The sequence below is a fragment of the Pleurodeles waltl genome, chromosome 9, assembly GCF_031143425.1.
Source record: "Pleurodeles waltl isolate 20211129_DDA chromosome 9, aPleWal1.hap1.20221129, whole genome shotgun sequence".
In the NCBI taxonomy this organism is placed as follows: domain Eukaryota; kingdom Metazoa; phylum Chordata; class Amphibia; order Caudata; family Salamandridae; genus Pleurodeles; species Pleurodeles waltl.
Genome location: NC_090448.1, coordinates 502,299,193 through 502,326,418, shown reverse-complemented (window position 1 = coordinate 502,326,418; position 27,226 = coordinate 502,299,193). Strand labels below are relative to the sequence as shown.

Here is a 27,226-nt window from a genome sequence, read left to right as displayed (position 1 = left end):
ACTGACGCACAAAATGAGTAGGCTCTCTATTGAATTTTTGGACACACTGATAAAGATTGATCGTAACAAGGTCAATACTAAACTCTTCCGTAAGTGCACAGCAGGCAACAGCTTATTACACGCTTCGAGTGGCCACCCAGAAAATTTAAAGTGGAGTATCCCCTATGGAGAACTGCTAAGAGCCAAAAGAGTTAGCAGCACTGATGAAGCTTTTGCAATTGAGCAAAAAGAGATGATTATGAGGTTTAAACAGCGGGGATACCCTGATTGGGTTATTAAAAAAGCAATCGATAAAATCAAGGGAACAAAAAGAACTGATATTTTATTTGATAATATTCCCAAACAGAAGTTGGATGACAATGACGATACCAGACTGATTATGACTTTCAGTGATGATACAAAACAAATTAAGAATATCATCACAAAAAATTTGAAGATACTGAAGAGTGACCCCGTCATTGGGGATTCGATATTAAACAGACCTCAGATTACGTACAGAAGAGGACGCAGCTTACAGGATATGTTAAGATCTAATGATATCACTACCACATCTCAACTTAGAGACCATGGCCTTCAAGGTTTTTTTCCTTGTGGGCATTGCAAAGCATGCCGCAATAGTGTTATGCGTAAACAGTATGCACTGTGTAAACCTGGTAAAAACAGGCTAATTAATCAGTTTATAACATGCACTACCCCTTTTGTGATCTACATATTGGAATGTCCCTGTAAAAGATGGTACGTTGGAAGTACCAAACATAGGTGGTCATTACGACCCTGGCGGATTACGTCCGCCAGGGCCGCGGGACGCGGTGGCACCGCCGACAGGCCGGCGGTGCCCCGCAGGGCATTCTGACCGCAGCGGCTTAGCCGCGGTCAGAGAAGGGAAACCGGCGGTCTCCCGCCGGTTTCCCGCTGCCCCCAAGGAATCCTCCAAGCCGGCGCAGCTTGCTGCGCCGGCTTGGGGATTCCGACTCCCCCTCCCGCCATCCAGTTCCTGGCGGTTCTCCCGCCGGGAACCGGATGGCGGGAGGGGGAGTCGCGGGGCCCCTGGGGGCAACGGCATGGGCACTGCAGGGGCCCCCGTAAGAGGGCCCCAAAATGTATTTCACTGTCTGCCTTGCAGACAGTGAAATACGCGACGGGTGCAACAGCACCCGTCGCACCTTCCCACTCCGCCGGCTCTATTACGAGCCGGCATCCTCGTGGGAAGGGAGTTTTTCCCTGGGCTGGCGGGCGGTCTTTTGGAGACCGCCCGCCAGCCCAGGGAAAAACTCATAATACCCTCCGCGGTCTTCTGACCGCGGAGCGGTATTATGGAGGGCGGAATTCTGGCGGGCGGCCTCCGCCGCCCGCCGGAATCGTAATGAGGGCCATAGTGTCAAAAAACGGATCTTGGAACACATGCGTGCCATAACTTCAGTTGATGATCACTACCCAGTAGCAAGGCACTTTAGAGAGAAACATAGTTCTGATTGGACCCAGTTGTCCTATTTTGGTATTGAACATGTCCCTTCATCCCATAGAGGGGGTAATAGGGAACTAATATTGAGGAAGAAAGAGTCAAAATATATTTTAGATCTAGAGACCAAGACACCTAAAGGATTGAATACTGGGGAAGAACTGAATACCCATTTGTATGATGAGTAAAATACTACTAGAATAGGGTAGAATTCGGCTAGTGATGACTATTATTTTATTTATGAAAAGATGAATGTACTATTAGAATGTATTAATATATATTTATTTTTTTCTGAATATTTTTTCTGAATATTAAAAAATAAGAGATGTGTTATCAGTTTTTCTTTTTTCTTTTTTCAGAATTAATATAGTGTTTATGATATGGTTTTAGGAGTTGATTAGATTGGGGTAACTATGGTCATGTATTCAATATGTGTATATATCTTTTTCAGATTCATTGGGTCGGCTGAAATTAATGCTGATGTCTACCTGCCACCGCTCTCGTCGTATTGCACGTTATTGGGTGTTGGCAGTGCAGGTTATAAGATAAGAAAATATTATAAAGGTTTCTGTTATACTATTGGTCTGGTGTATTAATATTAATTATGTAAAAAGCGATATAGGGGTATCAATATCATAACCATTGCAGGTTAGGAATAATTATTTGATTTATCCTTTGCATTGGGTGATTATAGTTCACCGTTGGGCCTTTAAGTGATAATATTTTATGATAATACATAATACATTAGCCCGGTGTTCTATTTTGGTGTTTTACCTTCTGCCTCTATATGATATTTTATCCCTTTACATATTTATTCTATATGGTCACATGGTTGTATAATTATATATTTGTATACTGATATATTTATATATTTATATGTATTTATTTATTTATATATTTGACAATTATGTGTACTGGTATAGATTCCACCAGTCACTAAAATCCTGGTATAATTTAATGTTATTTAAGGTTGTACTCTTAGGTTCTTATCCTGTACCTTGTAACTGTTGTTTGTCTTATTTTTATGTCTATGAACTAATGGTATTTAGCTATGTTTGATTGGTGGTGAATATCACGTGACCAAGCGAGCTGTGTCAGCGGAAACGCGTTGTGCTTTGATTAAACACTGTTTTCACTTGCCCTGAATCCTGAGCGTGCGATTTTAACTTTTTTCTTTTTTGTTTTGGTGAATCATAATTACCGGCTTGCTCGTGCCGGTTTTCGCACCACCCCTCTCGGGCCACATGAGTTCACTTCGAGTATTTGAGGTTTGTTTTTTATATATATATATATATATATATATATATATATATATATATATGTGTGTGTTTATATAACTATATATTTTTACATAGTGTTAAATGATAGTTTGATTTATTGATCTAAATTTAATTAATGGTATATATACAATAAAAAGTTACAATATTTCTGTATGTTTTTAACAATATTAGTTTAAAACGATATATTTAGATTTTTTTTGTATTTACTGTTATTAGTATAGGAAATTATATTTTTGTTATTGATATTTGTGACAAAATATTATTGTTGTGTGATATTGTTGTTTCCAATATTATGTCAGTGATCCTGCTGTGTAAAAAGGGGTACTTAATTGAATTGTCCTAATTTCTGTCACGGCTTGGAGGAGGTGATTAGTTCTCTGTGCACCAAAAAATTAGTAGAAAGCAATATTTTAAGTGTCCCCACTGCAGACTTTTTAAAAACATTTTATTAGCCTGAGGGTAATCCTGTATTGTGTCATACTCACTAAATTTACCAAGAACAGTGCACATGTGTGAATTTTCTTAACATTTGAATGAGTTTTCTCTGGATTTATTGTCTTTTTCTTTATGTTTAAAGTCATGTTTGTCAGGAATACTGATGAATACGTTGTGATTTAATGGCACATTATTTTGATTTGCTACAAAATTGCAGCCTCCTTGAGCAAATATTTATTGACTGATAATTTGTGGGACTTTTTTAACAGGAACAAAGGAAGCAAATGAACCATAAACAATGGGTTGTAGATTTTGTGAATCAGTCACTTCTCCAGTTGACCGTTGGTGATGTAGAAAACAACCGCTATGACAGCATAGATTTTGCGGAACGTCTTGGTGCAATGAACCTAAAATGGAATAGACTACGTGGACTGCTGAATGGAAAGGTCTCAAGTATTTTTGCGTTGTAACTAAGAATTTATGTTTGCTTAATTCTTTCTTCTTTTGTTATTGTGATAATTAAGTATTAATAATAATTACTACTCATTCAGTTAATTTAACATTATATGTTCTGTTAGATTAAATATATATTTAAAGTGCAAGCATACACCAAAGCACAATACAGGTAAAGGCTTAGGGAGACCCAGTAAGATAAATTTCATATTAAAATGAAAAAAACATGTTTTTAGTAACTACCGGAAATAACATTGATTTTTGTCTGCATGAGGCTCAGGCCAGGAGTGTTCCTGTGTCTACAGGCCAACAAAAGTCGCAGCATGCATTCTAAGAAATCCTAGAAGAGAATGTTTGCAAGATCTAAGAGTATAAGCCGGAAGATGCAGGGTCAATTGTTTGGCGGGAAAACATTTCGTTTTGGTATAGTCTGCTCTGTGAACAACTATCACGACGTTAAAAATAAACCTTGAGCAAACCAACATTGAGATCTTAATACTGTGTGATATGAGATCTTATAGCTGTATCAGTAGCCAAACGTGCCATGTTCTGAATAAGCTGAAGCTGATAAAGAGGTTTCACAGGGGCTGTTAGTTTTTAATACATTGGCATAATCCAGACTGTATTGGACTAGTACGTTTCTAACCGTGCTGTGTAGGCTTGGCTAAATAAATAGCAAGATCTCTTTTAGGAGTCTAAGCTGAATAGTGCAGGTCTGGGCCACTTTGGTGACTTGTAGTTTTAATTAGAGGGCATTGTCCAAAATGTCCCCAAGATTACAGACCAGTTGGGCTAGGGCAGGTGGTGAGCCACCACATTGACTCCCAGTTGCCAGTGGTTTGTGGAATCAAAACAATTTCCACCTTGGCTGGATTCAGAAATAGGAAATTAACAGAAATCCCTCAGCAAACTGTGGTCAGAACAGTGGTGAGAGGCAGCTGACCTTGCTCAGGCTTGTGATTTCCCACATAATGGGTGGATTCTAAAGATGACAGGTGTACCGTCTGTCTATAAGCAAAACTTACCACTCAGGAATAATGCTGTTGGTTGTAAGAAAAGGTTCAAAAGAAAAACTGATCATGTAGAGCCCTGCTTGACTCTGAAGGTGGGTGGCTTTTTTTCTGATGAGAAAGGGGTTGACTGAAAAACAGACCATGTAGATCCCTGCTTGACTCTGAAGGTGTGTGGCTTTTTTCTGATGAGAAAGGGGTTGACTGTACCTGTTGTTTTCTACCCAGTAGAAAGGGTTTATCCATTGGGGAATTGAGCTCCCGAAACTGATTTCTTCGTTAGAAGTTAGACAATTGAATATTATGATGGGTTAGATTAAAATCTACCAACAGCTTTCCTACTTCTGACAAGCTTCGTCAAATCATCTAGGGTGCATAGTACTACCAGTTCAGTACCATGCCCTGTGCAGAAACCTGATAGCTGTCCATCAAATGGAGTATTAGCTTTGGCAATTGGGTGCAATTGTGTAAAAACATGTTTTTCAAAACAGTTTGCCTAAGGAATGGAGCAACTAATTTCTTAGGTCCGAAGAATTAAGTAATTTTTCCAGAAATAGCTCATGTTTTTCCCAAAGATAGATGAAAATGCCTTTGGAAAGGAGCGTTAGTATACATTTAAAAGAGTGTTTGAATTATTCAGCTGGAGTTACCTAATTATTTGTGCTGGAACAACATCAGTAGGGGAAATAAAGATTTTACCAATGAGAGAAATCCCAGGGGGAAATTTTGTTCATGTCCCTTGGAGTGGGAGTGATATTCTATCATTTACAAATGATTATCCAAAATTGAGAGAGAAGCCAGTAGAGTGGTATTAGCAGACAGACAGGTTCGTGAAACTTGCTAAATGTTTGCGGGAAGACTTGAACACCTTGCTGGAGATAGTGGTCCCAGCTGACTTGTGGGTTGAGTGCAAGAGAGCTGTAGATTGGCCAACAAGTGAACCAGAGAGAGATAAGAGTACAGGTGCACCATCTCCTGAAGTAATGAAATATTACTATAAGGTGATTGAGTTCCTGAAGACGAGGATTTCACCCAAAAACATTGATTGGCAGAGGATTGTTAGGACAGTGCAGGAGGTAAAAGAGTCGATACATGTTTACTATGAGAGATTGTTAAAGGCATTCAAGGAGTACAGTGGCAAAGAAGCGGTTGATCCGAAAGACATGCTGCATTTTGTGTTCAGGTTTGTGGAAGGACTGAGACCTGTGATTGATCGGATGATAAAGAGTAAGTTGATTTGCTGGCAAACAAAGCCATTTGATGAGGTGTTGCAGGTATGCGAAATACTGTAGTGACGAGATTGAGTTGAAGCTGAAAAAGTTGAAAGAGAAGACAATGGTGATGCAGATTAAGGCAAGGAAATTTTGTGCAACAGATGCCGCAGCAGTAGGGAAATGTTATGTTTCAGCCTCAGATGAGAGGTAGGGGTAGTGGAGGCAATATGAATCGTGGCCCAGATCTGAATACTGTATTGTTTCAAAATGATGTGCAGGGGATGAAAAAGCTATTACCGTGTCACATTTGCGGAGCCGTGGGACACTGGAAGTGGGAGTGTCCGATGATGGTACAAGAGGGTGTTGTTCAGCAAGGTAATGACGTCAATGCATATCAGAATATAAGAGGACCAAAAGTGAGAGGTCCAAATCCAAATTTTCAGAATATTGTGAATCAAGTGCAAACTTTTCAGCCCATGCAGCAGATGCAAATGCTCCATGCACAAGTATCACACTTGCAGCCGGTGCAGCAGCAGGTTCTCATGGTACCTAGACAGCAAATGCAGATACCTCAAGCCCTGATGGAGCAGCAACAGATGATGCTTTCTCAACAGGTCACAGGTCAGAGACAAGACAGAAGTAGTAAGGCAGTGCACCAATTCCCGTTACACAGTGAGAATGAAATAAATGGTGAATGGATGAGTGATAGTTCCAATGAGGAGCCATGTGTGCTTGCGACTTCTCTAGATGTAGATCAGAGAGGACCTTATGTGAAGGGAAAGGTAATGGGCCACAAAGTCTCATTCCTGGTGGACATGGGATCTGCACGCTCTACAGTGAGAAGTGCAGAAGTTCCGAATTTGCCCCTTTCAGGTCGAACGGTTCAGGTTGTGTGGGTAGGGAATCAGTTTTTGACAAATCCGATTACAGATCCAGTGCAAGTTGAGATTGGCAATTTCCAAGGACGAGTCCAGTATCCCTACTGTGAAGGGACTTGCTGTGTAAGACAAGGTGTCTGATTACTTGTTCAAATGATGGAATTGAGATCCAGACAAATAGTGATAATGAGGAAGACCCAGCCCCAGAAACTGAGTGTTAAACTATCAATGAGGAGTACCCCTTGATTGAGTTTTTCCCAATGTTCACAGTGAGAGAGCTTCATTCTGATTTGCAGGGAACAGTGCAAGAAAACGTGTGGGATTTGGTAGGGAAAGAAGTGGGCTTGATCAAGGGAGTGGAGCGAATTAAGGTTACTTTGAAGCAGGATGCAGTGTTTCTGCAGCTTCCTCAGTGTAACATGCCACAAGATGTCCTGATGAAAGTGGCTCAGATAATTTCAGATTTTGTGAAGCAGGGAGTTTTGAAGGAGGTGTTGAGTAGCCCATGTAATTCACCATTAATGGGTTTGAAGAAGCCATGTGGGAAGGTTAGAATTGTTCAGGATTTGAGAAAAATAAATGACATTTGTGGTCAAATGTTGTCCCGTAGTGCTCAACCCAGATGTAATGATGTTCCTGATTCCATGTGATGCAGAATGGTTCACAGTTGTTGATTTGTCACAAGCGTTCTTTTATGTGCCCCTACACGTGGATAGTCACATTTTTTTTAGTTTAAAATTCTTAGATCGAGTTTACTGTTGGTGTAGACTTCCTCAAGAGTTCACGGAATCACCTTCCTTGTTTAACCAGATCTTGAAAAAGAATTTGGAGTCGTTAGAGTTACCTTTTCAGTCGACTCTGGTACAGTATATTGATGACTTATTGATTGCATGCAAGACAAGGGACGAGGGTAAGTATGACTCAATTGCCCTGCTGAATCATTTGGGAAAGTATGGTCATAAAGTGTCACCACTGAAATTGCAGTGCTGTCAGAAGGTAGTGAAGTATTTGGGTCACCAAATTTAAAAAGGGTTGAGGAAAATATCCAGAGAAAGGATCACAATGATACTGCAGATAAGTCCTCCAACCTCGCAGAGAGATGTCAGGATGTCCTGGGAATGGTGGGCTATGGATTCCGTCAATGGATTCCGAATTTTTCAGGAATTTCAAAGCTATTGCAGAAGTTGACCCATAAGGATGTAACAGATCCCATAGTGCTAGATCAAGATGAGGTGAAAGCGTTCACTGAATTGAGAGAGAGTTTGTGCACAGCTCCAGCGTTGGGTATACGACTACACAAAACCTTTCACATTGTTTTGTCATGAGCATGATGCATGTTCATTGTCTGTCTTGACTCAGGTCCATGGAGGTGCTCATCGCCCAGTAGCATATTTTTCAGCTACTTTGCACCCAGTTGCAGCAGCCTTACCAGGTTGTTTGCATGCAGTTGGCGCAGTTGGCCAGAGTCTTTCACAGTGTGAAGAAGTAGTGATGGGATATCCCCTGACTGTAATGATCTCTCACTCGATCTAAATTTTACTGACAAGGACGAAAACCCAATACTTGACTGGTGCTAGGTTGACTAGGTATGTGACAAGTATTTTGAGTGCTCCAAACGTGACACTGAAAAGATGTACAGTGCTGAACCCGGCAACTTTACTTCCAAGTGATACTACTGAATTTGAGAAATAGGAAGATGTTGAACATGATTGTCTCAAAGTAACTGAGTTGTGCACAAAACCGAGACCTGACTTTGGAGATACCCGATTGGAAGAAAATAACCAAATTATTTTTGTTGATGGTTCTTGTCTGAGAGACAGTACAGGAACACTCATACCCAGTTGGCATATTTAATTTACTTGTAAGTCCCTGGTAAAGTGCACCACATGTCCCCAGGGCCTGTAAATTGAATGCTACTAGTGGACCTGCAGCACTTATTGGGCCACCCACACATGTAGCCTCTTAACCATGTCTCAGGCCTGCCATTGCAAAGCATGTATGTGCAGTTTTACTGCTACTTCGACTTGGCATTTAAAAGTACTTGCCAAGCCCTAAACTCCCCTTTTTCTGCATATAAGTCACCCCTAAGGTAGGCCCTAGGTAACCCATAGGGCAGAGTGCTATGTAGGTAAAAGGCAAAACATGTACCTGTGTGTTTTATATGTCCTGGTAGTGGAAAACTCCTGAATTCGTTTTCCACTACTGTGAGGCCTGCTCCTTTCATAGGATAGCATTAGGGCTACCCTCATATACTGTTTGAGTGGTAGATTATGATCAGAAAGGGGTAACCAGGTCATATTCAGTATGGCCGGAATGGTAATAGAAAATCCTGCTTATTGGTGAGGTTGGATTTTATATTACTGTTTTAGAAATGCCACTTTTAGAAAGTGAGCATTTCTCTGCACTTAAAAGCCATCTGTGCCTTACAGTCTGTCTCCAATCAAGATCTGGGCGAGGCGAGTTATTAGCTCCCTAGTGCATTTTACCCAGACAACCACAAACACAGGATACTCAGTTACACCTCCACTTGTCTGCATACTGAATGGGTCTCCCTGGGCTAGGAGGGTGGAGGGCCTGACACTTACATTTCAAAGGCTAGTGGCTTGCCCTCACACAATGGACTGCCAAGCCCCCTACTCGGACCTGGGCAGGCAGGCCTGTACTCAAAGGGGGCCTTGTGCACTTCAAAACCACTCTCTTAAGTCTCCCAACTTCAAAGGCATTTTTGGATATATAAACTGAGTCCCGGACCCCACCAAATCAGACACTTCTGGACCTGAATCTGCAACCTGTCAAGAGGAACTGCATGGCTGCCCAAAGTACTCACCTAGACTGCTTTGCTGTGAAGGACTGCAGCCTTGCTGTTGCCCTGCTGCCCTCTGACTTTCCTTAGAAGTGCTCTCCAAGGGCTTGGATTGAGCTTGCCGCCTGTTTCCAGAAGCCTCAGGGCCAAAAAGACTTCATCTCTTCAAGGAAATTCCTTGTGCGTGGAAAATCGATGCGCAGCCTGCCTGAAACAATGCACAGGCTGCCTTGTGATGAGAAAACCGCCGCACAGCCTAACCAGAACCACGCATCCCGACTTCCTGAGAGAAGATTGACGCAGCGCCTGCGTTGCGACTGGAACTTCGACGCACAGCCCTAACGGATCGACGAACAGCTGAGCCGGAACGACGCAGCCCGACTTCTTGAGAGAAGAATCGACACATCGCCTACCAGATTGACACAACGCCTGTGACTTTGTCCCGCTTGTCCAGGATTTCCACACATCATCCCTGGGAGTCAAAACATCCCCGCATCAAGGTGAGGAACCAAGACTGTGCACCAGAAATTGACGCAAAGCCCCTTGCAGCGTGGGAAATAAAGGACACATCGTCTGTGACATGTCAGAAAATCCGATGCACACCTTATTTTTACACGCATCTCCACCTCTGCAATCTCCGTGCGTGTAATTTTGACACAAACTAGGTACTTTGTGCACGCAAGAGACAACTATTGATTTCTAAGATTTAAGACTCTTTTAGTCTTGCAAAATTGATATCTCAACTTGTGCTTATTGAATCTTTATCGTTTTGACCTTAATTTAACCAGATAAATATCAAATGTTTTTCTAAACCCGTGTGTGTATTTTTGTGGTGTTTTCAGTGTGTTACTGTATGGTTTATTGCACAAATACTTTGCACATTGCCTTCTAAGTTAAGCCTGACTGCTCAGTGCCAAGCTACCAGAGGGTGGGCACAGGATAATTTGGATTGTGTGTGACTTACCCCGACTAGGATTGTGGTCCCTATTTGGACAGGGGTGTATACCTCTGCCAACTAGAGACCCCATTTCTAAGAGCTACCCACAATGAAAGGGCAGAGGAATAAAGTTACTGTAGAGACAAAGAACAAAATGGTGATACATAAATAATGAACCATCCAACACATCATCGCTACAGATTAATAATAATACTCGCTGAGCGCTTCATTATTGCACTCAAAGCACCCTGCAAAGCACAAAGCAACAAAGCAAAAGGACGGCTGACATTAGGTGGTTAATATAAGACTCAGAAGGCACCTGTGAGTATACATGAGGAACTAACAATAGGGTTTCATAGGTAGATGTACATGTGGGATTAAATATTTAAGTTGAAGCAACAGATAGCCCTGTTTCCCCCATGGTTCAGCGAACAGGGTCTGACAGTCACTGTACAAATAATGCCTTTATCCCTCAAAACCTGTTCGTTCCTGCCAGGTGTATAAGCATTATAGCATCCTACCCCAAGAGCCCCCTAGCTCCTTTTTTCTTGCCACACTTTTGTTGAGAGCTGTAGAGTGCAGCACCTGCGCCCACTATGCAGTCCTTTCATGCTCCTTCACTTTGGCTCTGAAGCAGGGGATCCAGTAAAACAGAGGGATCTTGTGAGGTCTATGGGTCACCTCCTGCTGCTCTTCCATTATTAAACACAGTAGGCTTACTCTACTGCTGAGAATTCTGGGTCTGGGATCCCAGGGAGCTTGTGAGAAAACAAATCTTCCTATTACTCCCTCCACTGTTTGCTCCCATGCCACTGCAGTTTTTCGACTGTATGATGCCATTGACCGCAGGCTGGTCTGGTCTAGAGAGAAAATGTAGACAACACACTGGTTGTGCATGGTGTGGTGTGGACTTTTTTCTCACCAGCCTATAGCATAAACACATAGTGGCAATGCTGTGGGACCACAAGAGCTGACGTCTGTTAGCTTCGGTGGGGGAAGCATTTGCTGATGTTCCCAGGGGAGCACTGGGAGACATGTCTTAGGACCTACTGACTGATGCACCTTGGATCACAACGTGATGTGCTTCAGGTACATTGTGTAATGTGCCTAAGGAGTATTTGCCCGAGGCACCCCAGGGCAACACTGGAAGACACGGATCAGGGGAGAATTGGGTGATGCCCCTCATGAGAGGGTGCTGTGTGTTAGGCGAGAACATGAGATGAACATTAGCATGAGATGAGCATTGTATGGTGAGCATCATTGCGTTACTGGTTAATGCAGCGTTTCGGAGTTTAGAATGGGACTCTATGAATTATTGGGTACAGCGTCATGTGCAGCTGGCATATGGGGAGATATGCATTTGATGCACCTGGTGATGTACAGTCGGGGGGGACATGACAGAGTACCCTAATTTATATGCGACACCTTAAGCTGGTTTGCAGCATCGTGTGTGTTTACATGTATTCCTAAAATGGTAACCACAAAATTTACCAGTCTCAAAAGCTAACTTCTGCTGCTTAAAAAGCAAAACTGTTTGAATGAGTCACACACAACAGCTATGCAGGTGGATGGATAAATTGGAACTTTTAAAAAAAAAGTACATTTCCTTTTTATGACAATTAGATAGCTTTTTGTTTTCCTGGAAACATGTTTATGTCTCTTGTAAAGTTACACATATTATTTTCACTGCCGCTTCACAAGGAATACATTTTTAGTAGTGGAACATGCGAAGGATAACAGAGGATCGCTCATTAGAACTTATTTCCCAGCAGTTTCTTGCAACATCCAAACGATTTCCGAGAACAGGACATTTCTTTTCCTGGCGTGCCGAAAAAATGAAATCGAAAAAGTAAAATTCAGTTCGTGAAGCATGACGCTGCTAGCTCACCCAGTGGCAATTCCACTTCTCACAACATACCCCTCATTAGATATTTCATCCATGAGCCTCTAGCCTTGAATAAATGCAGCTTTATAGAATTTATTAAAGCCAAAATTAAAAAGTATTATTATTAGTAAAAAGTAGGTCTGTCTGAAAGTTAGATGTGTGTTGGTAATAACAAGGAAAGATCTGCTACTGTGCCAATTTCCTCTTTTGAATTATAGTATCTGTAGTAAAATCATGTATTTCTTCATAATAGTATACGTTACGTTTCCTGTTTCTGTTCTGCGATCAAGATAGCTACAGCCCGTTTCTTTAACGAACGTAATCGATTTGGTAGTTGTAACGTGCAAAGAGAACTGAGCAAACAAATTATACGGGGAGGAAGACAGTCTGTTTTGTGGGAGAGGTGCATTAAATATTTCAGAAGCAGCAGAGGCATCACACAGTAAGAGGGACTGAAAGAGGGCAGGCCCTCGCAGTAAATGACAGATGGAAAGAAACAAAGTTAAGAAAGGCGCACACCAGTAGGATCTGCTGCGATATTGGTTTCGTTGGCATTCACTACATCCACGGTTAAGCACTTCAGCCTGCTTGCTTATATGCAGTAAGGCAGCAACATTGTTTTTATGAAAGGGCGATATGATTTGAGCAGGTTATAATCATTGCTGGAGCTTACCTCCTTCGAAAGTAGAGATCAGGTCATGAGCAATGATTGGACCTTGAGGTAATCTTGAGCTTGTTGCCTCCTGCTGGAACTAACAGAGTCTGCAAGTATTCCTGTCTTCGGCATACAATGTGGTTTCTAAACATATGATAGGAAAGTTTGTGTCTTTTGTGGATTTTGTTTTTCAGAACGATCTCTACGCCTGTGGGCTAGTGTATTGCCCTAACCTAGCGGCCCTCTGGGATTTATGCAAATAATTGGCATTTATGGGCAGGTGTTTGCATGTATGCCATGGGATTTCAACAACCATAAAACCATTAGCACATTGTATGGGCCACTTTCTTAGATGGGTTAATTATTTAAACATTTACTTACCCATATCGCTTTCACACAATGACACACTGGTTATATGGGGACATCTCCGATGATCTATGCAGGAGTACTGACGATCTCTGAGAGTCGAGATAAATTTGCACTTATTCTATGTGGAAAGGATTAATTTAAATATTAGCTGAATGTACTGTAAATCTGAAGAGTCTGCTAATGGCATGTCCTGCTTTGAGCCAGTCATTTTCAGTCAGAAGTTACAGGGATTTAGCACCATAATTCAATTTAGAGCACCACACAATTTGGGACCCATCTACCTGAACTACCGTATCGGCTTACACCCCCCTCACAAGAAGCCTTCTCACACCATGTCCCTCACATTCAAAGAGCCTGGGACAGCAGTCACACTTTCTCATACCTGGCTAAGCCTTTGAACGAACTTCCCTTTCAGGGCTGCTGGTTCAGTCCTAGAACTCAGACAGAAACGTAAAACATAGCTCTTCACATAGGACCCATATAGGGCGCTCAGTAACACCCCTGCTCTCCAGCTCCAGGAAACTCTCCTGGGTGACATCCATGCGCTACAAGTACACTTAATATAACATAGCAGAGGGAAGGGACTAAAGACTGCATTTTTGATAGATTCTCACTCAACAACGTGGTGGATCCATTTGTTCTGCCTTCTTTTGCTGCTGTGAACAGTCTACTTTTTTCTTCTGTTACTGTTTGACCAATCAACACAGCATCAGTGTAACTTTGGGAAAACTGAGTAAGCCTACAAACCTGAAACCTTTAGGCCCACAAGGAAGAGAGAGCCCACCAGTTCAATACACAAGTGGACTTCAACCCCCTCCACCCCGCTACCCCACCAGATTCTTTTATAGGGATTTCAGGGAAATGTCATGCCATAGTTAAAAACAGGCAAAGCAGAGCACAAGGCATGGGAGAGGAGTGAAGTGGTTAGAGTAAATGGACTAGGCACAGACCATAGCCAAATTGGGCTTGGACAGACTTCCCTGCCACTGGTGGGTGGCAGTTGCTTGTCTTGCAATCCCCAATTTGTCTAGTTCTGTGTTGTGGATCATCTGGCCTTATTTTGTGTGACAAGTGGCACACCGTCTGAAAACTGCCGAGAAGCACACAAGGAGGCTGAAAAGATCTAGTGTCATTCAAACACGAGTCCCATTGGAACCCCAAGGCTAATACAAAACCCCTTCATTGATTGAGACTGAGAGAAACCTTCTGTATAGAAAAGAGCTGATGCATGCACCTTTCAGTGCTGCTCCAGAGACCAGCTTGGTGTATCCCTAGCTCCCCAGAACTCATCCCTAGTCAAGTGACCCCATTGGTGTCTATGCACAACTTTAAAGAGAGATCATAAGCTCATGCAAAGGAAGGCAAGCTAAGTAGTAGAGTGACACTGCACATATCTCATCTTAAACACATACAACATACTGGAGTCACTGCCTTCTCTGAACAGACTCCAGCTTTCTTAGAATTTCTCAGGAAGCAAGCTCATTTTGACAGCAACGGAGCACAGCAGGTACTATGCCAATGGGCCAAAGGAAATTAAAGGCAAAGGGCCTAGAGTGGTTGTGGGGATTTACAACATGGTGGTCTTGAGCACCTGGTGGGTTGGCAGCTCGGAGTAGCATGCGTAAATTAAAAAAAGAAGCAGGCAACAAATTGCTTGAAAGCATTTTGAATGAGTAAATCTCGAATGGGTCTAGGGAATGTGATACATTGAGAGGAGGAGGATTGGGTGATTGGGTGTCCTAAGGAGGATGGGATGCCGTAAAAGGAAACAGATAGAAATATGAAATCGTGTTTGACTGTGGGGAGAGACGTGAACTCCCCAGAAAAGGTTGGGGGAATAAAGAAGAGGACGTCTGAGGGGGTGGATTGGTGAGAATGCCTGAATACCTAGGGAGTAATGCTAGTAGGTGGAGATAAAGGATATGAGGTGGCTCACTTGACTACTATGTACTTGGTGGTAGAGGTGGTGCTTCCTTGGCTCTGCTGTAGGTTGCATGAGCAGGATCTTTAATAATGAGTGTACTGTGATTATAAAGAGCTAACACAGTATAAAGCACAAGTGTGCTATAAAAGTCATCTTTAGAATTCCTAAAGAGTTGTCAGGGAATGGTAAAGAATTGAAATGGTGCTGTATTACTTGCAGGTGAAACGTTACAATCAATACCCTTCGGCACAATGTAAAATACCATTTTATATTGTTGTAAAATTAAATTGATTTGATGTCCTTTAGTTTTACGAATCATAACTGTAGTTTATTCTATTTCAGATTCAAGACTTGGAACGCATCCAGGAAAACATCACAGATCTCGATAACAAAGTACAGACTTTAAGCAGCTGGCTCAGTGCTCAGAGGGACAGGCTAAAAACGCTGCAGACTCCCTCGAGTCTGATTTCAGTTCAGAATACCCTCGCAGACTGCAAGGTAATATTACTTGCTGTTATGTTGTGTAGCATTCACACATTAATTTCAGTTCCTTAAAGAAAAGATATAAACAGGGAAGCGTATTAGTACATTCAAATACTTTGGCCAAACCCCAAAAGATCGTCTTACAAAAAATTTACCTGAACCCTTATATTCTTTTGAACATGTTCACAGCAAGGGTAGTAAAGCACAGCACCGTCCCTCCATAATGATAAAAAGAACAAGAAATTCAAAGAAAACCTTATAGAACCATGTATATGTTTTATTAAACTAGAAACAATACACCACTGGTAGAACTACCACCAATAGAGTCAGTCTTTAAGTAACCCCCTGTGGGCTGATTGTACAAAGAGCAATGTTTTCACTTATAGTCCAATCCTTTAAGCATTCAACATTCTACACCAACATGGACATGTAGACTACAAAGCGGCTTGCGCTGCAGCATTTCTTTTGATGCGGTGGTGGCGCAGGCTCCTGTCCCATATCTAGAAGGCCACGCAAATCCACTTTGCGTGCTTTCTATGGCCTTGTTGATATGGACCAAGGCAACACAGCACAAGTCGCTGTGTTGCCTTCCTTTGTGTCAAAGAGGCATTCCTTGGGTGTTGCGATGGGTTTTCCCATGCAGCACCCATTAATTTTGACGCATTCCCAGATTTACAAGGATTTGTAAAGTTGAAAAATGCGTCAAAAGCCTATTGCTCCTCAAGGGAGGCATAACAAGGAGAAATACCTCTGTTTCTCCTCGTTTTTCCTCTTTATATGTGTGCACATAAAAAGTGGAAAAAGCCTTCATTAGTTCATAGAGCCCACATATGCACCACATACAATTTAATTTACTGCAGATGCTATGGGCCTAAAAAACATACAAATCTGTATTTGTTGTTGAGCAACTCACAGTACCTTTGGTGTGGAAAATTACTGTTGTCAATGCCCTCAATAAGATAAATAAACATCTCTTTTAATGAAATCCATCTTGCAGGACTTGGAAAATCAACTCTCTGTCAAATCAAGCGCTGTAGATGACCTTAAACAGAGTTATATGCGGCTTGTGGACAAACGAGCATTGCAAGATACTGCTTTGAAACTAGAAAGTCTGAATGAAACAAAGAACAACTTCGCTGCCCAGGTACTTTTCCTGCCTGCTTTTATCTTATGTTTAATCTAATCATCAGTTTTTTAAGAGCTGCACTTTATCACTGCAGGAAATGTCTTTCTGGTATACCTGTGCTCATGCACGCAGTGGGTATGATAATCACTTTGTTTGAAAAGGTGGATCAAACAGCAAATGCAGTAAATTTGTTTCCAGTAAACAGGAAGGTTTCTATCTCTGTTAGCCCAGGCACTTAACAGCTTTGCAACCAGACAGCAGAGCCAAGCGGGAGCTAAGTGACAGTGCAGATAGAGGACTAGAGTGGGATGATGGATCTCCCAGCATTACAGACCACTGTAAAGATACAATCTGAAAACTGAGCTCAATTGAGCTCTTGCCTCAATTGCACTTTACCTATCATTCACCCCTGATGTCCCCCTCAGCTCTATCTCTCCCCTACAATGTCCTCAAACTGGTGAAAATAACTTAAAAGTTGGAGCTCTGAGAATGGTCTCTGTTCAGTCTAGTTCTAGTCTTAGTCATGGTGATGGTGCATTGTGTTGAACTGTACACTGGTGAACCATTTCCATGATGAACCCCCATGGAGGCCTTAAGGCTGTGGGTTCTTCTTTGGGGGACTATTCAGGTAAGAGTGCCATAATGCTTTAATTTAATCTACCTTGTTTAGAGGTGTTGGACCTCCACAAGTGCATTCTATTCCTAGGGAGCCCCTAAGCCTGTCATGAGTGCCCCCCAGAAGCAGATAAGTCCCCATGCGCAGCAGGTGCCATCCATGCTCTGGCCTTCTAGTTTTTGCACCTGCAGTTGGCTGCCCAAAGAGGGTGGGAGAAATAATGTCCACACCTGGCCTTCCAAACCCAATGTCAAGAGGAATAGAGTTGCAGGATCACATGATCTGGGGTCACTTGCCTTGCCCTTGAAGTGTGGGTACTCGAAGATGGGCAGAGGCACCAGCAGGAATAGTGCCTTGAGCTTGACTAACACTTCAGGGAGAAAGAAAAGTCAAGATTTACCGGCCTGCAGCCGTTATATGAAAGGCCAAGCTGCTTGGCCAGAGAAGTACTCCGCAAAACCAGTGGGAGCTTTCAAAAGGTTCATATTCCATTGGTGGTGCTTCCAGAAAGAGCAGGGGAACCACTACCCAAATCATTGTTTAATCTGCCGGCCCCACCAAAAACGGCCCCTCCTTGTTTTCAAAATGGGCATCCCAAGTTTACCAGGGCCCAACATGCATAACTCTGGGAGGCATTTTCATGTTTTTGAATCACTCTTGGAGTTTACCTTTTAGCTTATTGTTGGAGTGCATGAATGCATTGAGTTTCTGGGTCTTCTTTGAATGCTAAGCAATCTTGTTTAATGGTAGAAATAAGACGTTCACTGAAATGTTCAGTTTTCTCTATTGTTTACTATGGCAAACCCATTGGGATGCCTTATTAGTAAATGGTAAACTATGTGTTGGAAAGTACCCTCTTTTGGCATGGTTACCCCCACTTTTTTCCTGCTGTCAGTAGGTTTTGATTGTGTTCACTGGAAACCAGGACCCAGGTGACTGCTCTCTCCCTCTACATTTAGGTGCTTATGACTTTACACACCCCACAATGGCATACTGGTGCCCCCAAATAAGTCCCTAGTATATGGTACTTAGATACCCAGGGCATTGGGGCACCAGGGGTTCCCCATGGGCTGAAACATGTATTATGCCACCTATGGAAGCCCATACAAAATGTCTCTGCAAGCCCACCATTGCAGCCTGTGTGAAAGGGTCACTGCACCAGGTCACTGTAAGTTACCCCTATGGTAGGCCCTCCTAGCCCAGATGGCAGGGTGCAGGTACCTGTGTGTGAGAGCACCCTTGCATGAGCAGAGGTGCCCCCACAAACTCCAGGCCCATTTGCCTGGACTTTGTGAGTGCAGGGATGCCATTTTACGCATGTACTGGACATATGTCACTACCTGTGTCCATATATATAATGGTAACGCTGAACCTGGGCATGTTTGGTTGCCAGTATTGGTTGTATGATTCCATGCACTCTGGGGGTTCCTTAGAGGACCCCCAGCCTTGCTCCTACCAGTCTTTCAGGGTTTTCCAGGCAGCCTGCGCTGCTGCCATCCTCCAGAAAGGTTTCGTCCCTCCTGCTGCTTAACCAGCTCAGGCAGAGAAAGTCAAAACAAAGGACTTCCTGTGGGAGAGGGAGTTAACACCCACTCCCTTGGAAATAGGTGTTACAAGGCTTGAGAGGAGTAGCCTCCCCAAGCCACCAGTATGCTTTTAAGGGCACATTTGGTGCTCTTGTTGCATAAACCTGTTTGCACTAGTCCAGGGACCCCCGGTCCCTGCTCTGGATCGAAACTGGACAATGGAAAAGGGAGTTACCACTCCCCTGTCCATCACCACCCCAGCGGTGGTGTCCAGTGCTGCTCCAGGGGGCCTCTTGATTCTGCCATCTTGAATCCAAGGTGGGGAGAAGCCCCTGGGAACATCTGAGTGACCAGGTCAGGCAGATGATGTCACAGCCTCCTCCTGTAGGTGGTCACCCTGCTAGGTGATCTATCCCCCTTCCTGTGCTATTTAGGGTCTCCCTCTTGGGTGGGTCCTCAGATTCGATGTGCAAGCTTCGAGGAGGACTCCTCTGCATTGTTTACTTCATCTTCTGGTCACTGGGAACACAACTGGACCCTCCGGAAACTGACAATCTACAACTTCAATGACAACTCTGCTCTGCATCATTGTTTCTCTGGCTCCTTCCAGCAACATATCCCCGGCTGTGAATCCTCTGAGGGAGGCAAGTCTTCAGCCTGCACAAGAAGTAAGAAGTAATCTCCCTTGGAGTGAAGGAGTCACTCCCCTGCATCTGCAGGTACCAAATGCAACAACAACTGGCTGCGTGGATCTTCTCTCCTCTGGAGCTGCGTGGATCCTGAATCACAGGTGGTGGTCTGGAGTGGTCCCCTTGGTCCCCTCTACCAGCTGTCCAACTTAGGAGACGCTAAGCCCTTGCCTCCCCTAGCAGGACAGTACCCCTGTGCACCATGGCTCTTACAGCTACCAAGGCTTGTTTGTTCCTCCTCCAAGGGATCTTTAGGCTCCGTGTAGCCCCCAGCCCCCAGCACTCCATCCTGCAAAGCACAGACTCCTGCCTTGCTGCTTCAGCAACGTGGGACTCCTCCTCAGGTGTGCTGAGTGGGCCTCACCGTGACTCCTGTGCCTTCTGCCCATGGGTCACCTGTGGAGGGTACCTCCTCTTCTCGTGACTTGCCCAGCTCCTCAGGTGTGCTGAGAGGGCCTCACCGCAACTCCTGTGCTTGCAGCCCGTGGGTCACCTGTGGGGGCTGCCTCCTCTTCTCGTGATTCTCCCAGCTGCTGAGGTTCACCCAGGATTCCCCTTATTGGGTCGAGTCCCCTGGTCCTCTTCAGCCTTGCAAACCTTCTTCTCCGACTCTTGCATTTGCTAAGGCTTATTGTTGGTTTTCCCACACTACTAACTGACTGCATCATGACCACTGACGTGGGACATCACTTGCATCAGTCCTGGAACTCCCCTTTGGCCCCTGTGCTGCACTGCTGACCTTCTTCGTCAACCATCGACCTGGTCCTTCATCCACAGAAGGGTGGGTAGTGGCTCCTGCCACAACCGGACACTCCAACTCGAACCGGACTTGGTCCCCTTACTTTGCAGGTCCTCTTCTGTCAGGAACCAGTTTTGGTTTCTTCCAGTCTTGTCTGGGTCCTGAACAATCCTCTTCCAAAGTCCTCCTGTTGGTTATGGGGGAAGCCAGGTACTTACCTCTGCTCTCCTGGTTGCTGGAGAACAATATGGTACTCACCTCTTGGGGTTCCTAGTTCCACCAGCTCCCTTCTACTAATTCCACTTCTTTGGGTGGGCAACTGCCTTTCCCATTCTACTTTTTTAGTACATGGTTTGGCGCTCTCCTAGGGCCCTCACTGTTTACTATTGCTTTTAACCAATGCCTATTGGTTTTTATGCTAGTAACTGATTTCTAATATGTATATAATAGTTTGTTTACTTACCTCCGGTTGGGGTATTGCCTATACAGTATTTTAACATTTGTGTTGCAATAATAAAGTACCTTTATTTTCGTAACACTGTGTGGTTCTTCCATGTGTGTAAGGGCTGTGTGACTATAGTGGTATTGCATTAGCTTTGCATTTCTCCTAGATAAGTCTTGGGTGCTCACCCACAGCTACCCCTAGAGAGCCCTGGTTTTCTAGACACTGCCTACACGTCACTAATAGGGGATACCAGGCCCTGGTATAAGGTGATAACACCATAGGTGCTCACCACACACCAGGCCAGCTTCCTACACTATTTGCATATTGTTGGTGACCTCTTGCAACATTTAATACAGGTGGAATGTTCATTTTCACACTGTTAAACATACAGTGACACCATGTGACAAAGCCATTAGAAATTACTTATTACAATTCCATACCAAGTTTGATATAGACATATATGTGAGTACTAAGGATCTAGGGGGGTAGGGACTCCTAGTGTGCAAGCGATTGAAGGTGCCTCAAAACTATGGTTCTCTAGACCACATTTAGTGAGTTATTTTTACTTTGTGATCTTTGCTTTGTATGTGCACCTTGCTTTGTGAATCCCTAGAGATGTTGTCCCCAATGGTTTTTCACCTGCCAAACTTGTATATATATTTGTAATGTGGTAGGATTTATTTTTGCATGTATTTAAGTATTTTTCCTTTTTAAAGAAAAACAGCTATTGGACATTTATTTGTTGTTATTTGTAGCATTGTATTGGATTGTAATTGCATTTATATAACATTTACAACACTTGACGAGCCACTGAAAATTTTACTTAGGGTTGGTGAGGTGTTACTCCAGTGATTATTGGTTTTATTGGTTATTGTTTATATTTAGTTATTTGAATTGATGTTGTGCTTCAGAAAACCATTCCATGCATTGAATCGGATTTCTTTGTTTTAGATTAAATTAATAGGAGCTAGGTGTGATCATTACTATGAGCTAATGCAGTGATTGATGGGATGAATATTAGTCTAGAGGAGATTAAGGGCCGATTAAGACTTTTGCAGATGGGTTATTCCATCACACAAGTTATGAAAATTCTGTCCATTTTATTAAAAAATCCCAATGTACTTTAAGAAGGTTGACAGAATATCCTTTGTGGTGTTATGTGATAACCTGTCCACCAAAGCAAACTCCAAATTAGGCCATAGGTATTAATAGATTGCATTGATTTGGTTTCGAAAAAGGAGATTTTGGGATCCAAGAGACGAGGTGTGAGCAATTTTCAAAAATACAATATGAGATTGTAAGGGAAATAGGCATCTGATTTAGAGTAGGCTACACTCAGAGAGTGAGTCATGCAGATGATGCTGGATAAGGAGAGAAGCATTAAACAGAGAGGAAAGAGAGAGAACAATCACTGATTTGATGTAAAGGTCACTTTTCACACAGGATTTCAGGAATATAGTGGGGGAAGTCTTTTTGCAATCAGATAAGATAAAACTGTAGAGGAAGCAATTTAATGTGCATGTGAGAATGGCATATTGTACTATAGTATTTGCACAGTGCCCACCACCCCTGTAGAGAAGGGTGGCCAAGTGTCCAACCACATGATGGTATGCTACACAGAGATATGTGAAATTATGTAGACAAACTCATGCCCTGCAAAGAAAAGATAAATATAGTCTTGCTCAAAGCACTTATTGAACATGTTTGGAAAGGAATGGAAACACTATATATAAATAAATAAGATCTGGTGTTAGGTATTGTCTGCTAAATTTCATTAAGAAAAGTCACACAAAGTTGGTAGATGGCATGCATTTAAACATTACCCCCATCAAATAAGGGGAAATTTGTTATCAGATGCGGTGCAACGAATGATTCAAAGGGTTTATCCATGTGTGGCCTTCTCTAAGTAACACTTAATCTACGAAAAGGCACAGCATTCTAAGAAATACAGGAACTGGACAATTTCTCCAACATCAATTACATAACGTAAAAAAATGTTTCATTGACTATAAGGTTCATTTTATTAAAAAAAAAAATTAGTCTAGTCTTATGACCTGCCACAAACCACAGAAGATATCTCCAGTCTAGTAATACTGATCACAGTGCAATGCTATCTGCTGCATACTTGCACTGGTCTTGAAGCATATTTCGGACATGTTTGCAAATGTATCTGTTTCATATGTGTAGGAAAGTCCTCCTTTTTGCCCTGGTCACCCCCACACTTTTTGGACAGGTACTGGTGGTTACTGACTCTTGGCTGTGCCCTGGGTACTGCTTACCAGTCCCAGGGCCAGTGCTCTGTGTAAAATGGATATGCAAATTAGGCTAATTATAATTGGCTAAGTTAACCTACCTATAAGTCCCTAGTATATGGTAGGGCATGTAGGTTTAGGGACCACAGCATAGGTAGTGCACCCATAGGTGCACTGCTGAGGTGCCCAGTGTCATTTTAAAGGCAGGCCTGCCTTGCTGGCTGCTTTTAAATTAAAGTTATATGCAAATTCGACTTTGGAATTAAAAGTAGTTCCAAAGTCTCAAACTGCCTTATTTTTACATATAAGATGTGCCCTATGTGCCCCTAGGGCTGGGTGCCATGTAACTATAAGCAGGGACTTTATAAAAATAGTTTTATAAGCCCTGGTGAGGTAAAAACAGCCACATTCGTTTTTCCCTCATTGTAGTAAATGGCCTTCATAGGCTAGAATGGGGAGACTTTATTTTAATTTTTAAAGTCTCCTTAAATGATGCATACCAAGAGTTTGGTATCAAATTAATTGTTGTAATAAATCCCACAACTTCCAGTTGTTGGATTTAATATAACTTGTTCAGGTAAAGAGTTTTAAACTTTATCTGAAAAGTTGCCAATTTCAGCCCTGCATTGTTTTTGCTGCTGTGCTCTGATTGGCCAGCCTTGAGCAGCTTGACCAAGCTGCCTTGATGAGATGTGAAGTGGCCTGGCTTCACACAAAGGAATGTGCCTGTGGGAGGGAATCTCCCCTCAGCAGATGGTGAGGCAGGAAGGGGGAGGGCTGCCAAACTGGTCTTCAAAGGCAGAGAAGGACATTTGGAGCAACCAGCAACACCCCCACATCCTGCAACCCCAGATAACTAGGTGCCCCCTTGATTAGATTAGGAGAGGGCAGGAGAGGGGTGTGTTTATGATTTTTAGCCACACCAGTGGGTGGGCTCAGCCAGATGTAACCTCCAAAAATCAGATTCAGCCATGATGGATTTTTAGAGAATGTTGCCTCCTGGGATTGATTTTTGCCACACTTCCCAGGAAGTGGTCATCACAGGGGGAAGGACCCTGCACCTGATTGGAGAAACAGGACCCCCCTGCTTTTCACCCAGGAGCAAAGATAAAACTGGCAGACCTGCACCCACACCTCAGATCCCCATCAGATTCCACAAGGAAGAACCAAAGGAGAAGAAGGACTGCCATGCTGGACCCCTGGCCTGCACCTGGAACCTGCACTCAGAAGGACTGCACCAGCTGCACACTTGGGCTTCACCACAAGAAGGACTTTGCCTGGCTTCAACTGGTTCAAGGAGGGACTCCCTGTTTGCTACAGGTGAAAAATTGCTAACCAGAGTCCCCTGCACCAACTCCTGAAGAAAGCGACCAGCTGACCACTGTCCAGTGGCCAAAAAGGAGTTTGCGCCAGGTGCATTCTGGGAGTTGTAGTCCGCACTCCCCAAGGACCATCTCAGAACTTCTGGACCCTTGGGGTAAGCTGTGGACCCCAAAAGAACCTTAAAAGGACATCTGGGAGAAGTCCCAGAAGTTTTGAGAAGTTTTGAGAATTTTTTTTAAAAAGCTCCATAGAGGGACCGACCCGCCGCGGCAACTCTAGCCGGCTTGCCTCAACCGCGACCCGGCCTGATTTGCTGGTTCATCCCGGTAAAGAAAAATCTCAGAAAAAGAGACTAAGTCCGAAGGTAAAAAGTTGACCGGGACCTCCCAGCCATCGTATCCGAGAAGGGCTCCATGGACGTCGGATCAAGATCCAGGTTTACCCCGGTCGAAGGATTTTCACCTCGAAAAAACGACTAAGTGCGAAGGTAAAAATCTCCACCGAGGATTCCAGCATCGCGTATCCGGAGAAGGGCTCCAGGAGGTCGGATTGGACTGGCAGGTTCGTCCCGCTGAAGAAAATCTTCGAAAAAAAGACTAAGGGGGTCATTTTGACCTTGGCGGACGGCGGAGGCCGTCCGCCAAGGTACCGCCGCTGAATGACCGCACCGCGGTCAAAAGACCGCGGCGGCCATTCAGACATTTCCTCTGGGCCGGCGGGCGCTCTCCAAAAGAGCGCCCGCCGGCCCAGAGGAAATGCCCCTGCAACGAGGACGCCGGCTCAGAATTGAGCCGGCGTAGTTGCAGGGGTGCGACGGGTGCAGTTGCACCCGTCGCGTTTTTCAGTGTCTGCTTAGCAGACACTGAAATACTTTGCGGGGCCCTCTTACGGGGGCCCCTGCAGTGCCCATGCCATGGGCATGGGCACTGCAGGGGCCCCCAGGGGCCCCGCGGCACCCCCTACCGCCATCCTGTTCCTGGCGGAAGACCCGCCAGGAACAGGATGGCGGTAGGGGGTGTCAGAATCCCCATGGCTGCGGAGCGCGCTCCGCAGCCATGGAGGATTCACAAGGGCAGTGGTAAACCGGCGGGAGACCGCCGGTTTACCCTTTCTGGCCGCGGCTGAACCGCCGCGGTCAGAATGCCCTCGGGAGCACCGCCAGCCTGTTGGCGGTGCTCCCGTGGTCGGTGACCCTGGCGGTCACCGGCCGCCAGGGTCAGAATGACCCCCTAAGTGTGAAGGTAAACTTTTAACCGAGGCCTCCTGTAGCCGAGCAGGGCTCCATCTCGGTCGGCCTTACACTTTGACTTTGCCCCGGTCGAGGTGCAACCAGATGACCCGATTGGCGCTTTTTGTTTCTAGGCGCTAAAAAAAAAAAAATTGTTAAAAATTCATATCTCCGGTTCCCCTTATCCGATTTTATTCGTTTTGATGTCATTTTAAAGATAAAAATATATTCTATTTTTATAAAGTGGTTTTGGATTTTTAAACTGTTTCCTGTGTTTTATTTAATTACTGTTTTGTGATATTTGAATGCTTTACACTCTGTCTCCTAAGTTAAACCTTGACGCTCGTTGCCAAGCTACCAAGGGTTGAGCTGGGGTTAATTTACTGAGACCTAACTGGACCTTAGTGGAAGTTAGTGGCCTATTGCTCAGTGTAGGTACCTACCTGCCCTTACCAATAACCCATTTTCCAACAATATGTAATTATATACCTATTGGGAAGAACATACATTACTAGCGTGGTGTTATTTACACTACAAAGAAACCTAGAAGGACAGGATAATAACTCTTGCAATTCGGGGAAGAATTCCTACTCTGTTTCAGCAAAAAAGCTCTTACTTTGAAGTCTGCCTTCACCGTGAACCCTATCACAGAGTGAGAAGAGAGAAGGAAAAGGGTCTCAAAACTACACAGTAGGCTACTGGACATTTGAGGACCTTAAAGGAGAAAGGGATGCTTCAGGATAGCCTCCAGTATGGTCGGGCACTAGCAGAGATGTCCACTTGCTCTACAAATAGCTTGCATCTGAGCCCAAAACCTATGGTGCATACGTTTTCAGGCAGAAGAGGTGTTTTTTCCTTCCTTATCATCCTAGCAGCTGTATTAAGGTGACCACTTGTCCGTAATTGACCCCGACTGTCCTTAAATCAGCCCTAATGACTGTTGTCCATTATTGATGCTTGAATGGACATCATTTGTCCGTAATTTAAGCCTTTCTGGCAACGTTGCTTGCTTGTGCAGCAATCTTGTCCAGAGACTGTCCTGAGCTTGACGTTCTTTGATCAAGATTCAGCTCTACTACTGTCTGTGTGTGCAGAGAGGTGGGCTACCCCCGACCTGGACAGAGTGTGAGACGAGTGCTGTGAGACGAGTGCAGGAGTGTAGGTCGGCAGCCAGTAATTGGGACTTCTGGCGTGAAGTAAGTGGCAGGGCAGAAAAGCAAATTATGTTTGCTTTCCCTTAGTGCCATTGCCTTAATTACGTTGTTGTCTGGGAAATCCTGTGATACAGAGTCCTGCCTTCCCTATAATTTTTTGTATATTGTGTCAGAATAATTTAACTGGTGATCTGTCTGTTTCCTTAATATAATGCACTAGTCATCTAGCATAATTACTCAAAAACACCGTCCTTTGGTTTTAAACAGGATTGAGAAAAAAAAATCTAGTTAGTAGCTTAATTGCACTATGAGAGACCAAATCACTTTTCTTCACTGTGTCGAA

At 43.8% G+C, this 27,226-nt stretch overlaps 1 protein-coding gene across 9 annotated transcripts in view; it reads left to right on the top strand.

Moving 5' to 3' along the window:
• Positions 1 to 27,226, top strand: part of SYNE2 (spectrin repeat containing nuclear envelope protein 2) — a 1,823,309-nt gene that overhangs the window by 1,431,321 nt on the left and 364,762 nt on the right. For all 9 annotated transcript variants that reach the window (XM_069207355.1, XM_069207357.1, XM_069207362.1 and 6 more), the window contains 3 exons: positions 3,444 to 3,620; positions 15,645 to 15,800; positions 16,783 to 16,929. In XM_069207355.1, the coding sequence (XP_069063456.1) occupies positions 3,444 to 3,620; positions 15,645 to 15,800; positions 16,783 to 16,929 (480 nt within the window). The remainder of the gene's footprint in view (positions 1 to 3,443; positions 3,621 to 15,644; positions 15,801 to 16,782; positions 16,930 to 27,226) is intronic.